Here is a 15335-nt window from a genome sequence, read left to right as displayed (position 1 = left end):
TAAGATCACATATTTGGAAAATATTACACCACAAAGGTAAAAGCAGCCACAACAAAGTTAGATAAAATAAAAATCAGCTGATGATTAATATTTTTTTATTTTTTTATTAGCCTCTGTTAATTAAAGGGATAGTTCAGTATATTTGAAGTGGGGTTGTATGAGGTACTTGTGCATAGTTCTGCTGGCCCCCTCTGCAACCAGTACAAGGCTGACTTCCACTACAGCGACCTTTCCCCCCCAAACTCCTCGCGTCCTTCCCACCATCAAATTTACTCAATGGACTAATTGTCTTAATGTGCTCACCTGAAGATAGGGGTGTTCTGTGGGTAAAGCCGGGACAGAAGATCTGCTGAGAATGAGTGTCTACGAGAAACAAAATGTCTTCCTCTGAGCTTTGAAGGTGACTCCCGCTCAGGAGACTCGGGGCTCTCTGGTCCTGGAGGCAGAGCCCTCTCCAGCCGCTGCAATTCCCTCTTAGCTTCCAAGAGATGCCGCTTGCGGGCGATTCTCTCCAGCTGGTAGTGCAACCTCTTCCGATGGATGCGGCTCTCGGCGCGGCAAAGGCTGTGATGTTTTAGTAGCTCCTCCTGCACCACCTTCTTCCTGGCCCTTATTATGTTTGACGGGAGAGCCACTGTCTGGACTTCCTGGTCATCAGGCGGTGGAGTTATCAACCGCTCCAGGGGGGGTGCAGGGTCAAGATCTGTTTGAACTCCTGACTCTTGATGGCTGATTCCCTCCTCTACAGCTGTAAGGCGCTGTTTCTCCAGCAAAATCCACTTCTGGACTGTTGGGTAAAGATTGACAGAGGACAATCAAAAGAGCGCCTACTTATCATTTATAAATGAACAAAATTTTATGTGGTGATACATTTTGCTTCGAGGCTATCAAATATTTTGGCTTAGATTTTGAATGCGAGTGTGTGAAAAGACTACTTACCGTCACTGTGCTGCTGCCGAAGGAGGGCCTGCTCCCTCTCCAGCTCTCTCTCAGCCCGTCTTTGTTCAGAATGAATATCCTGTCGCAAACTCTCCACATAGCGCTGCTGCACCTCCACCCGCTGCCTAGAGGTAGGCTCCTCACCAGGGGAGAGACAGGCACCCAGCTGTCCTTGGAGCTTCACATCTCCAACACTATAAAACAGACACAAAGAAGAAATACAGACTGAGAAACTGTGATGGAAAAGAGCCAGACAAAGTTAAATAAAATCTTTTAAGCTCACCAAGGTGCATTTTCGTGTCTAGAATGTAGTAGTTTGGCGGTGGCAGTTTTAAAGTAAAAGCTAATGTTGTTGGTTTTTCAGTTCAGCGTCTCAGCAGTAACCAAGCAACGGTTGAGGCTGTCCTGTGAACAGCTAACTGGGATTGCTCACGAGGGTGGGGGCTAATGGAACCACATGCCATCTCCACCAACTGAATTAAAAAATACATGAAGCATTGTCCTATTTCTACAGCATGAACACTGGTACAGCACATGTACCTCTATGGCTATCTAGCTATCTATTTTAACATTTAATCACCTTAACCTTTTTTGAAATCTAGAAATTATATTATTAGTTATACATTTAATTGTAGACAGACTATTTAGAATTGAATTTCAGATATCTAGAATACCATTTATGACATCTGTATTGTAAAAACCTTTTTAGTTACCGTTATCTAGGATTAACATTTTGACATGTGAGTAATAAATTGTAGATATTTGTAATTAAAATAGCTACCAGTCGAAATCACATTATGGACATGTTGACTTGGCATTCTTATGCAATTTTTTATATCTACAATAACCACAAAGATGATGAAGTGATGAATATTGTGTGTTGTTCTTGAATTTCATAGTGGATGCACTATTTACCTGTGGTCAGGGGTCGAGGGGCAAAGGTCAATATAGGTGCAGGTCATGCCACCTTCACTGGTCTGAGAACATTGAAGAAAATATATTTACATACATAATTATAAACAATCACAACTGTCACTTTTTGCATATTTTGTAGAAAATGATCAGACAGAATTTTGTGCATCACAAGTATACTTGGCATATATTTATAACATGACTGCCATCATAACAAAACCAAAAGCTTAATTTTTATTTTCAGCAGAGAAGCACCTACCCGCCTGCGTTCCCGGAGGACGGCTGCTTCCGCTGGGTGGTTGAAACGAAACTTGTGCACTCCTCCCAAGGTGATTACCATCCCTGGAGACAGAGAGACACATCTCTCATCACAAGCTGTGCTCATCATGTAGCACAGTGTTGTACAGTAGGTGTGTGTGCTGTAGTGTATGAGTGGGGCAGGCTGCGTGTGTCTATATGTTCATCCTTGAGGACAATCTATCCGTGCGTTCATATATAATACTACATTAACCCATAAATGCTATCATATCTTACCAGTGCATCTTTAAGCGGGGGTGTGTATATAATGGTACATTAACCTATATGTGATATCCAGCATAGTGCAGTACATTTTTACTTAGCAGTAACCTCTTTATCTTGTGATTTGCTTTGTCAGGAGAATCCACTATTGCCACGCAGTGACAGATAAACAAGGGACTTCATATTAAGATATTCTTAGTGTCTTCATGGATCTTTATTCTTTTTTCTAACTTTGTCTTTCTACTCTCTCACAAGTGTACCTAAGATATACTTTTAAGGGCATGACAGTGATAGTAATTGCCACTTAAATTGCCAAATAAGAAAATAAAAAATAAATCCCGTTGGAAAAATGCAGTGTGAATAAACTGTTGCTGACCTTGAGCCAGTCTGCAAGGCTCAGTGACCTGTCTGTCGTTGAGCAGGCAGACGCAGCCCGGCCGCGGTCTGAGGGTTACAACACCTTCATGGTTTTCAATCTGACAGCTGTCATTGCCCTGCAGGACTAGAAACAGTAAGCAGAAACACAATAACACATAGTGACTTAGAAATATGTGCTGATGCAACTGCTGTACTGCTGAATATATTCAGTGCTAAGCATTTTAATGAGAAGTTAACAGTCCATTTTAGGGAATTTTTTACTCATCCTCATGTAATAGTTACATTTTCTGACATGTTTCATGTTTTATGCTGCATGTTTTTTGTCTGAAAACCAGTTTTCTGTATTTCTGCTCTGTAAAATGCTGAACATTATACAGTGTAAAAAGAGTCTGATGAGGAAACATGGAGACCAAATGAATAAATAATACCTATTTGTGGTTCTTCAAGCTGATCCTGAGGTCCTATGTGGGTAACTCCGTCCTGTAAGAAAAAAAAGCATTGTGAACATGGCTGCTATATTAAGAGTCTACATTAACAAAAACAACAAATCAACCATTGTGCTAACTCTAACATTAGCTGTTTGTGGTCAAAACACAAGCAATGGACGATATAACGACAAAGTGTTTGTAAAGTTTATCTTCAGAAAACTATTGGCATTTAACTTCTAATCTCCCACCTTGCTGCCAGAGGAAATATAATTTGTTTACTATTACGTCTTATCTAATGGAATTAAAAGGTTTTCTGATATGGTGTCAAGACCACATGGGCTCCTAGGTGGCCTTGGCTCTTCACATGCTGGAAACAGTGTAATTGTCAGGCCTAAGGGTATGCTTGTCATTGTCAGAATCAGGGCAGCTTAAGCTCCTGGGAGTCCTAGCCTCAGAACTAAGAGCCTCTTATCCAACCAAGCTTTATGAAGGCACACACACACAAAGACATGCACACACACACACACACACACACACACGGATGGGAGATCGACAGGACAGTTGGAGGGGTAGAATGAAAAGAAAAGCAGTAGTTGAAACGCACCTTTTCTCAAGAGTTTTTCTAGCAGAACAGAGAGAATAAAGTGAGGAGGAGGAGGAGGAGGAAGAATCTATTCGGAAAAAGAGATGTTTCAGTTGAGAGAAAAGTTGAGGGAAAAGTAGAGCAAATGCAAAGAACATCAGTTTGTGGGAGATTGCATCATGTTGTTAGTGCAAATGTTTATTTTTAGTCGAACAGTGATGTGTCTCTGTGGTGATAAAAAGAAACATACAAAGAAAGAGGCGGAGAAAAAGTATATGCTTAAGACAGTGAGTAGTCAGTGAATATCTCCGATCTGCTACCTGTCCGTACTTCGTGAGCTGAAAACAACAATTCCTGCTTTACAGAACCTAGGTTGTGTATTAACACTGGATTTTTTTTCTCCAGTGCGCACACAGTACGGACAGGTAGCAGATCCTTAGAAGATATTCACTGATTTCAACAAAAAGGTGACTTGTACTTTGTGACAACAAAGCATTCTCCAGAATCGCTGACTCCACCTTTAACTCATACACTTAGACTAGTTAAGACTCAGAATAAAGCAAAGTAAAGAATACCTCAGCAAGTTAAATGACGCCAAAAATGCAATTCCATAACTGGACGCAACATGTCAGTTTGCCTTTTTGTCTTCATACCCTGAGGTTGTAGAAGACGACCCCGGTGCTCAGAACGTCTCTATGCAGAGTGACCAGGTGTGGTTGGAGGGAGTTGATGAGGAATCCCGCCCGGTCTTGGTTGATGTCCACACTGTATTGCTCCAGCAGCTCCTTCTTGTCTGTCCAGCCTTCAGTCCAGTCCTTTGTCAACTGCTCCACCTGGAAAGAGACAAGGAGGAAGACAATGAAAAGAGGTCATTGAGAGAGGGGAATGTAACCAGAATAGTAAATATACTGTATGTGGTAAGGGAGATAATGGTGATATAGCCACCAATAAGTGTACCTTTTCTCAATTTGTGTGATCTGCCTCAAGTGTAAAGTTTCAACAATACTTGGCTGTATAAAATGCATATTTGATGATGGACCCATTAAAAGGTTAATGAGGTTAAAGATGACAAATTGAGTGTTTTTTGCAGGGTGAGGCTTTATGTTTGGCCTAAGCCTCCTGATTATGTGTTGCCCTGTGGTTCTATGTAGTTACATATGTGGTAAACTGATGAAAACATTCAACAGAATATGTAAGCACGCTGTCTGGCAGCCGTAACCATCTGTATGGACCCAGTGTTACCTTCAGTTCGTTCTGTAGCACGATGTCAGACAGATTTCCATCCCTCTCGTCGCTCAGGGACGGACTAGGATTACGCTGCTGTCAATCAAGAGGATAAAAATGATTAGTCATACTGTGTGCAAAAAGACTATGTCACATTTCTAACAATGCTTTTCAATCTTTACCTCACTTGATTGAAAATGCCACAAAAACTCAAAGCACAGTATTAGGCATTTGCAACAAAAACCTCTGATATGGGAATTTCTGTTATTCAAGGCTCTACTTTGAGGATTTTTTTATGGGGGTAAATCCAGTGGGGATGTAACCTCGGGAGAGTAAGTGCCGGCTACGTTCCAACAATAAAAGGTCACTGTACCATTTCAAAGCTGAGCAGCATGCTCTTCAGCCTGTCAATCTCCTCTCTCAGTTCCCTGATCAGCCTCACATGGGCGTCCTGCACAGAAACCAAAGCACACATTCATCCGGTAAAAAAACATTTAGTTCAAACTATTACATCTTGTCATGCGACACTGAGCAGCCACTGACCTCATTAACACGAGGCTTGTTGACAATGTTTCTGGCATGGGCCGCGTAGCGCAGGGTGCTGAGGGTCTCGTTGTAGCTGTTGGCGGAGGGTGAGACGGCTGCAACACAAACACAACAATTAGCAGTCGCATTAAAAAACGTATGGTTTTGCCATTGTGGTCACATCACTGCAAACCATTTTCTAAAGCATAACCATCACTCTTTGAATGTCATTTCCGAAATAATATATATTACAATTTTTATTTTGACTATAAATTATTGTTTCACTTTTCCATGTGTGTCGCCAAATTGTGAAATTGAAAGACTTACTTGCAATCATGATGGTTTTGGAGTTGCCGCCGAGGCTGTCTTTCAGCAGCCAGGTCAGGACTGAGTCTCTGTAGGGGATGAAGCAGTGTCTCCTGGAACCACCACCACCTCCTCCTCCAGACAGGGAGCTGCTGTGGCTGCCCACCGTGCTGCTGTCACCCTCAGAGGCCATGCTGTTGATACTCTGACAGCTGCTCGACATCTGGGAGTTCTGGGCTGTTGGAGGCATGGAGAGAACAGGCACAAAAGTTAATGGATTAATGGAGAGTGTTACGGACCAAAGGAAATAGGCAAACATATGTAATTTGTGGAAGTCCTTGCTAGATGTATCTCCAAATAAACACTGCATTACTGAATCACACACAGTATGTTCATTTACCAAGAGCAGAGATGACGATGCCCAATGTGACCAGCGACTTGTTTATGTTAGAGCCCTCTGTCAGTCTGTCCCTGCAGTAGTGGGGGTCCGCTCGCTCACTGTCAAACACAACATAAAGAAACTAATTGAGGTAAATGTAATTCACAATCATTTAAAGATACGGATACACCACTAACAACGTTGGGATAGGGGATTAAAAAAATCTCAGGGCAGCAGCAAAGATCCACTAGGGGGCAGTTGTGTCAATGACTGACTTCAAAGCTGCTGAGGGGAAAGACACACACACACAAAACAGAATGAAATAACAGTTTCACCTTCCAGCCAAATCCACCAGGTTAATCTTGCTGACAGTTTCTGATGGAAGATTATTTTCGAGGATTGCCTACGGAGAAAAGACAAGAATAATCAGTATGGAATCTCCAGATAATGATGAATTCTGCACCTGGAAATAGATGCCAACAATTTAAAAAGAAGGTTTAATAACATATTGATGTGTGTGTGTGTGTGTGTGTGTGTGTGTGTGTGTGTGTGTGTGTGTGTGTGTGTGTGTGTGTGTGTGTGTGTGTGTGTGTAGCTGTATACAAGTTGACTGGAGATGATGACCTGTGTGTACTGGATGGTGAAGATTGCATGGGATCTGCTACTGGCATCATGGTTGTGGGTTGCTGCAGTGATGCGGTTGGCGATACCTTCCTCTAAAAGGTCCAGGGCTTGTTTGCAGTCTGAGACCACGTGCTGCGACAGGTCTGATAGGAGAGAAAAAAACAAGCAAATTACAAATGCTGGGAAAACTGAGCAAATTTTACAGAGAGAGTTAGGGCTTTGTATGACCATCAATATGTTGATTAGTTGACCTCATTCCCACAGTGGGAAGTAGTTAATGTGAGACTTGTGTTGGGGGAAACTCCCTGGAAGAGTACATTCTCTTGTTGTGTATCGAAATGCACATTACAGAATTGAAAATAATAACAGACACGTGTCATTTAAGAATACACATGTTCAAAATGTTAGATGTACAGTAGGTTTACATTTTGAGGTTAAGGTCGTGTCTGGCTGCCCTACGAACAAGTTAACTGATAAATTTAGTCAAAGTTAATTCATTTGTTCAACAGTAATAAAGCAGAGGTATTAGAAGTGTAAAAAAGCTGAAAATAGGAAATATATCAGATAAATACTTTGCTCATGCTTGATGTGTCATATATCCCTACAGGATTTAGCAACAATGAAAGCTAACAGTTCTTCAGTTCTGGGTGTGAATCACTTCATCTCTTCAGAAGCTGTGAAACACATTAACACGCACATTGCCACAAACTCTCACGGTGCTATACCACGCGGTTACCTATTCCGTGTTCTAAATATGAATATTTCACACAAATATTTAAATTATTCAAAAATAAGAATATCGAAAGACTTTTAAATGCACATGTGTTGATGGAGAAGAAGTAAGAAGCTGGCTGGGAGTCTTAAATGTGCTCTGTGTGTGTGTGTGTTGTGAAGCATTTTTTTCTGGAACCACAAGGAAATGACTTCACTTCCTCTGGTCTACTGGGACTTCTTCTCCTGATACAGACAATGAGTGGATGCGGGGCTTTAAACACAGAGAGACTGGCGGATTAAAGGGGAAGAGAGAGAGAGAGAGAGGAAAGGATGAAGAGATGGAGAGAGAAATAGAAAGAGAAAAAATAAAGTAAGACAAGCTAAAAGAGGCGTCTGGATTAGAGCCAGGACAGCCAATTCTGGAACTGATCAAAAGCTTAACGGAACAAAATTCCAGCACTGACAACAGGGACTTATAAAGTAAACATATAAGACAAGAGTATTACTCAAAACACTGCTGACCCTGTTACATATCCAAGTCCATCATTTGATAAAAAGTGTGTGTGAAGTGTGTATGAAAGTGTAGAAATACTTCTGGTATCAACTTTCATCTTCCCTCTCTTCATGCCAAGAGTTTCACACAGATTCTTTTCGGATACACTTGGTGTTTGTATACATTGTACAAATGGTCATGGGACACTTCTTACATCTCATACCTGGTGAAAACACCTGATCATTGAATGCCATAATGTAAATATTCAAAGTTCTACTGTAAGTTTGCCGCAAGTTTATATAAAAGAAGGTTTTTTTTTTTTTTACCTGTGAATAGATTTCCTAATTTCTTTTCAATCTAGTGTTTTCCTCGGGTAATGAGAATTTTTGACCTCTAAACCTTTAGTTAAATATTTAATCAGCAATACAAGCATATAGAAAAAGCTAAAAAAAAATTGGAAATTATCTGTTGATTTATGAGCTCAACATTTGGTGCAATTACACCTGGAAGGGTGGGGTCATGTTTGAATATAGTATTTCAATTATAATTAATTGAATTTGTTTTACTTTCTCTGTACTTTTAGGATACTTTCGTAATCATATGTGTGCATGTGTACAGGTTGGTAGGTGTACATACATATGTGTTTGTGCATTTATGATTGTCTTCATGTATGTATCTCTTTTCCACTGCAAACACATGAAGTAAATAAAAAGAAAAACATCAGATGCTGTTGGACGCTGAAAGATTGCAATGTTAAAAACCAGAATCTTGTGCATTCTATTTTTGCTGAAATGGAAAAGAAAATATTCTTCCCGAAAAACAGTCTTTTCTGTCCATCACTTTGGTTATACAGACAGAGTATAGATACAGGTGCTTCAAACACTCACCTTGCACATAGGGCCCTTTGTCAGGGTGTTCTCTGACTCTCAGGGAGGCTCTCTTCTTCTGCTCTCCTCCTCTCAGCAGGTCTCTCACACGCTCATTGTAGATCTCCAGGAAGCTGCAGGGACAGAGGGAGAAAAAAACATCTTAATATGAAGACACACTTGATATAGTGTCAAAGAACTGGATAATTTAATGTCTGTTTTATCCATAGTATCACTGAGAAGCTTATCAATCTAAACATTGACCTTTTAGGCATTTGGAAAATGGAAAATACAGATACAAAGTAGGGGGTTGACATGTAACAATGGCTGTATTGGAAGGGGGTCGTAGTCATGGTTACATGGGTCTGCGTTTTATACTGCTGGTCCAAACCAAATGACCCAGAAACACAGTCTACACTGTGAAAATGATCATCTTTGAATTGTAAGAAACACATTTTTTTTTTTCTTTTGAATGAATGGCAGGGAGAGACCATAAAGCATACAGTCTGATTTGTCACATTCATATTACTTTTAAGAGGTTGTTCTGAGGATTACCTCCAACACATACTGGAACATCCAGTTTTGTGATTTGCATTGTACTGCCTGCAGCTATGCAGTATAATTATTCTGTAAGTGATTTGAATTTCGACTTGAGGAGGAGGCCCCCGAATGCACCGTTTAAACAGGGAAATAGTCACACACAGTACCTGATCTCCACTCTGCTTGAGTTTTGCCCATCAGGAAAAGTGTCTTCAGACCTGAAGAGACCCTGTGTGGAAAGGAGATATGCAATTTGTTGTGATTAACACAAACTACTAGTAGTTGAATTACTAGGGTGCTCACATATCATTTAAAACAATTAACATACCTGGCAGATCCGAGGAGTCAAGCCAATGGAGTCCTGACATCATATAAAGAAGAAAAAGAAGGTGCAATAGCGTTATTTTTAGAGTTTCAATGTAGAACTGGTTCACAGCTAAATGCTTTTCTGAACATAGTGTTTGCCTTTGCTTATTTTTAGTGCAGCCTGGTTTTTGGTTTATAGTACTTTGTGTAACAATTGAATTGACTCCATTGTGCAGGAAAAACCGGGAAAAAATATATATCTATTGCCATGCAGTGATTCAAGCATCCTCCTCCTCACCGGTGCCCCCATCATGGTGTACGTCTTTCCAGATCCTGTTTGGCCATAAGCAAACAGACACACATTGTAGCCTTCGGAAGCTCCGGACAGCACAGACACACCCAGGTCCTGGAACACCTGAAAAAAACACATACACACACCTTAAATCGCAAATACAAACAGAATGGCCGACTAAGAGATGTTGATACATAACTGGGTGAAGTCAGATACCTTGAGTTATCTCCCCATTTGATCAACATTCTATTTAATTAAGCAGGGTGCTGATAAGGGATGAAAATCAGTTCAAATGTAAACCTTACGTAAGATGCTCACAAATGCATCTGAAAGCTTGTTTGACTAAAAGAAAGTAGTTGCACTTTTGGGCTGATGAAGTGTTTACAATGTAAGCCAATGTCCTTGATCTTAACTGTGTTGTGTTTTAACTCGAGAGTAGCTTAACACCAAGGTTTCACGATCACAATGCAGTGGCAGTGGGCCAGTGGTGGGGAGGTAGCGTTGCTTTCCTGCTGAAGTGTTTTGGTAAGTAGCAGGGAGGTCAGCTAATACTCTGGGTAAACAACTTTGCAGAGAGTGTATGTGAAAGAGACAAACGCGAGGCTAAAAAGGCTTGGGTCAGGAAAATAAACCCCGGCCTAGTAACAGTGCTGTGGTGAGACGGGGGGATCTGGGAGAGTCCTACTCAAAACAATCAACTGAAGACTCTTGTTTTGCTTCACTGTGTCTGCATCTGGGGGTCTGGAGATTATTAGCAGCAGGGACATCTATCAACCACTAAGTGTTGTGGACTGAAGTTTGCTTAGAAAATTACTTAAAAGATTATTTGTTTATCAAAATGTGGCACCAGTGGTTAACAGTAGCCACTGTAGCTATAGCTGCTAACATAATGCCTGTTTACAGAGCCCAGGCTGTGTATTAAGACTGGATTTTTTTTTAAGCAGGCAAACAGTGCATACAGGTGGTGGATCGTGAGGAAATATTCATTGTTTTGACATAAAGTGATTCCCCAGAATCGCTCACTCCACCTTTAATTCCTTGTTCAAAAGTGGCAGCAAACCTGTTCTTCCATGGCACCACAGAGGCACGGAAGTAGCAGATACTTATCTTTGTATGGGTGTCAAAGTCAAATATCTTACCTTTTGATAAGAACAAATAATTAATGTGTGTGCAATGTGGGTGGTTTCCCATTTGAATATGAATTATTATAGTTTAGAAATAGGGCCTATAGGGTTGCTGAAAAAGGGACAAATGATCAGCCCTCTCTATTGTTAATCTTTCTTTTGTTTATGACTGATAAGCGAAAAATGTATTTCATCCAAGCCGGTTCCTGAGGACGTGTGGCCTCGTCAGCAACCCAAGTCTAAGTCCAAAGGCAACACACCTTGGGGCCAGCAACCTGATCTAGGACCAGACCTGAGACGCAGCACATTCCCCCCCAAAGAACCATAACACAGCCCTGAGATCAGTGAGGGGTCCCCTTTCCCCTGGCCCCCGAGCTAAGGGCCTGATACTGGTGGGTAAGTACACAGAGAGGAGAGGGGAGGTATGCTCTCGACGCTACCGCAAATCGCCCAACGATCAAACACAAGGATCATTTCACCACACCTACCTCCCCATGTGTGTGAGTGTGTGAGACTTTACCAACCCCATGTCAGGAGGAGAAGTGAGAACCTGGAGCTAAGCCTGTGTATACTCTAGGCTTACAAAACGGTGGGAACAGGTTTGGCTTGGATGTGGTTGAAAGCTCTTGTGAAAGGGCCCGGGCCTTGTGAAAGGATTCAGTGGTCATCTGGTTGTTCTTAGGAGTGTGTGAATCTCTCTGTGTTAATATTCAAAAGCCTTGAGATTTCTCTGGGAAAAAGTAAAACATTTTCAACACTGTTACAGTGGAGTGACGCTCACACACGCAGAGACCAACGTCTTATCTAAACACAGCCACCGACTGATAAAGCAAAAACCCAGTAAACCGACACCCAAGGTCAGGACACAGTCTTTGCAAAATGTTAAATACAGAATACTGATTACCGACTTGAAATGTGAATTCAGCAGTTTATCTATTTTAGAGCAATGGCATAGTATATTTTAAATGATTGATTCATCTGCAGACGATTGATTGGTTGTTTAGTCTATAAAGTGTTATAGAATACTGACAAAGGCTTTTTTTTACAACTTTTGTCCATTTACAGACCATTTCTATCATTATAATTGAATATATATTTGTCTTTATTGGCTGACCAATAGACAAATCAAGACAATAGGATATGCAGTTCAGGCTTTGGAAACTTGTTGCGCTGTGCTCTGGCATTTTCACTGTTTTCTGACAGTTTACAGTCTTAACCATCCATCAAAAATAAGTATAGAGATGAATCAATGAAGAAAAAACTACTGTAAGCTGCAGACCAAAACACTAAAAACACCACTTTTCATCTTAAAAGTATTACCCTGTAACCTAGCCAACCATGTGTAGACAGCAGCCACGTGTGACTAGTAAAAGTGCAGCCACAACGGCTGTTTTACTCAATGACCTTATAAATCACCCAACAGGCCATAGGCATCTCACACATCATTATTCCTGTGCTCTGGAATCCATTTAACTTGTGAGTAAAGCAACGTTTTTGAGCAAGAGCTGAACGTTTTTCACTATGGATTATTTTCTGTTTCCATCATTTTGTTCATGATTTATCGTTTTGTTTTGCCAAAAAAAAAAGAATGAAAATATAAAATAAAAAGTGAATCAATTATCAATATAGTTGGTCCATTTCTGTAATTTTACCAATCAGTTAATATAGTAATCCCCTCAACCTTAAGACAAACTAACTGAGCTGAAAACAACTTTGCAGTAAAATAAATCAGAAAAGGTTTATTGCCAGGTTCGTTCACACATGCAAGGAATCTTTTGCTAAAAAAGAAGCTTTTTTGCGCGGTACATAAACCTGGACGGAGTAAAAAGTTTGAGAAAAAAGAAAATTTTAAATGAGTTCCTTATGTAACTGTTGCCCAACAAACAGCAATAGTAGCAGTAAGTGTGCAGTCCCCTGGTGTGCAGACCACCGAGTGTTGCCCCCTGCCTCTTGGCTGAATGGAGGCTTAAAGATGAAAACAAAAAGCAGCGCCGCCCCTGTCTTGTCTTCATCCCACAGACCCACACACACCCTCTCCTCCCTCAAACACAGAGAATCAATACGGCCCTTGTTAAAGTTTGACCCTCTTAAATTCACTCTATGGGGGCTTCACCAGGGCTGAGGGTCCCTCCAGGCGTCGCACAAAGGGGCAGGAACTTCACTTCAACTGTGCGTTCAGCCTTTGAACTTGACTCTTGCTCACTCTTTTCACTATTCCTTTAGTTTTTACTTTCGTTTCTACCTTCCACGTTATGCCTGTTTCTTATTAATAAACGCCTCAAAAATATTTAAAAAGAAACTATGATTAAAACCACAAGAGGAAACATCAACTTATTCCAAGCTCTTAAAAGAACTGAAACTAAGGTTGCGTTCCGAATCGCATACTCTTTCTTTTTTCTATTCTACATACTACATCCGACGATAAAAAGAATCTATTTAGGATGCAGTAGGCATACTATTGGGACATACTTTACTCTCTTATTTCATCATAACATTGCGCTTTTATCTTGCCTCTTGCTTTTATATCCGTCGCATCCCTGCTTGTTTTCATATGGAAGCTTTGTCGATGTGACGTCACTTCACGTGCGCACTGGATTGTGGGTCAGAATCGCCCAAATAGGATGCACTTTTCAACACTAACAATCTTGGCCGCATGAAGTAGGACATCCGGGTACTTCTAACCATCCTAAATCTAGCCACAAGAATCGGGACATCCTAAATCTTTTTTCTACATACTATATAGTAGAAAGTATGCGATTCGGAACGCAACCTAAGTATGAGTTTGTCTAGACAGGCCATGTCAGCTAACATAACAACAATCGTCACTGTCACAACAAATCAAAATCACTAGTTTGTCATGTACTCTTGCTGCTTACATTGACATAATGGCCCTGTGCCACAACCTAGTTTTCACAGTTTTCACAACACCCTGCAGCATTGGGAGGTATTTTTGGACGAACAAAGCAGTTGAGGTAAGAGGCAGGTTGCATTGTGGGAATGGAAATGTACTCCAGGATCAAATTAAGCAGGAGAAAAAAAAACAGCCTGGAGATAAAGTGACTGGACCAGAGCCATGGTAAGCGTGCAGGCCGGTTGGTCGCCGCAAAACACACAGGGGCCAGACTAAATACATCCATTAACAGGAAGACAGTTGTCATCAGCGGACTGCCGCACGTGTGTGTGTGTGTGTGTGTGTGTGTGTGTGTGTGTGTGTGTGTGTGTGTGTGTGTGTGTGTGTGTGTGTGTGCGTGCGTCAGTTTTGAGGAAACAGCATCCACAACAAAGACAAAAGCCTTAGAGTATACTTCCCTCAACGAGAAAAAAGCGTGCAAACAATCCAACAATGAAAGAGGAAAAGCAAAATATAGACGTCATTCTGGTGCAGGAAATGCAGGTCAAAATGAATTGGGTCAAAACAGAGAGTAAGGAAGGGAGATGAAAACCAGACTTTTGGGTTATACAAGGTGGAAAAAGGCTCCAGATTTAGCTGATGGTAAAGAAAAGTACGAGTCGGATTTGGCTGAGATTACATAGAATAAAGTACATAAAAAAAGTTTTCCGAAAGTAATCCCCTTCCTCCCAGTGTTGCCTTGCACCCGGACGAACAAGTCAAGTAACAAAAGGTAGGAAATCAGCCTTCAGAGAAATACAATTGTCACTTTATTGCATGTAGCAGGCATCCAATTTTAAAGCAATACCATGTCATGAGATGGAAAAAGAGGGCAGGTTAAATGTACACAGAGCTTGAGATACTGTAATAGCGCATAGCAACAAAGCACATTATACGCATTACAGCCATTCTTAAAATTGAGTGACAGTGGTGATGTATGGAGAGATGTTATCTGGTAAAATCCTCCTTTTGCAACGGATCTCACACACACGGAAAGTTGAAATGTCACATGTGATTCTAACTCAGTTGTAGCAGGACCCCTCTGAGGAAAATGAGGTCTACTGAAAGAAAGGCAAGGGACCAGCTGGGTTTGATGCCAGAGATCCAGACCATGATACAAAACTTTGTTCCATGTTGGTTTTTAAACATGGAAAACACTTTGTTATTGTAAAAAGACAGCCTAGTTGTTAGCCTAGGGGAAGGCAGCGTAGTGGATGAGAGAAGTGTTGGTAGAGAGTTCAAGAGCAATACAAAATGAGAAAGACAGGCTAATAAAAGTGAAAATGTATTAAC

At 41.0% G+C, this 15335-nt stretch overlaps 1 protein-coding gene across 3 annotated transcripts in view; it reads right to left on the bottom strand.

Moving 5' to 3' along the window:
* Positions 1 to 15335, bottom strand: part of stard9 (StAR-related lipid transfer (START) domain containing 9) — a 40617-nt gene that overhangs the window by 14395 nt on the left and 10887 nt on the right. For 2 of the 3 annotated variants that reach the window (XR_013845230.1, XM_080042620.1), the window contains exons 4-21: positions 10035 to 10151; positions 9759 to 9791; positions 9598 to 9659; positions 8912 to 9024; positions 6818 to 6960; positions 6529 to 6596; positions 6215 to 6312; positions 5836 to 6051; positions 5527 to 5624; positions 5357 to 5434; positions 5002 to 5079; positions 4413 to 4592; positions 3177 to 3228; positions 2747 to 2872; positions 2111 to 2193; positions 1855 to 1916; positions 940 to 1133; positions 304 to 787 (exon numbers count right to left, since the gene is read on the bottom strand). Coding sequence is in view for 2 of the 3 variants with exons in the window: in XM_080042620.1 (XP_079898746.1) it covers positions 304 to 787; positions 940 to 1133; positions 1855 to 1916; positions 2111 to 2193; positions 2747 to 2872; positions 3177 to 3228; positions 4413 to 4592; positions 5002 to 5079; positions 5357 to 5434; positions 5527 to 5624; positions 5836 to 6051; positions 6215 to 6312; positions 6529 to 6596; positions 6818 to 6960; positions 8912 to 9024; positions 9598 to 9659; positions 9759 to 9791; positions 10035 to 10151 (2285 nt within the window). In the remaining variant the exon portion in view is untranslated. The remainder of the gene's footprint in view (positions 1 to 303; positions 788 to 939; positions 1134 to 1854; positions 1917 to 2110; positions 2194 to 2746; positions 2873 to 3176; positions 3229 to 4412; positions 4593 to 5001; positions 5080 to 5356; positions 5435 to 5526; positions 5625 to 5835; positions 6052 to 6214; positions 6313 to 6528; positions 6597 to 6817; positions 6961 to 8911; positions 9025 to 9597; positions 9660 to 9758; positions 9792 to 10034; positions 10152 to 15335) is intronic. The other variant, XM_080042621.1, reaches the window with a different exon arrangement.

Source organism: Ammodytes marinus, assembly GCF_949987685.1.
Source record: "Ammodytes marinus genome assembly, chromosome: 15".
NCBI lineage: Eukaryota > Metazoa > Chordata > Actinopteri > Uranoscopiformes > Ammodytidae > Ammodytes > Ammodytes marinus.
This window is presented reverse-complemented; position numbering and strand designations above follow the sequence as displayed.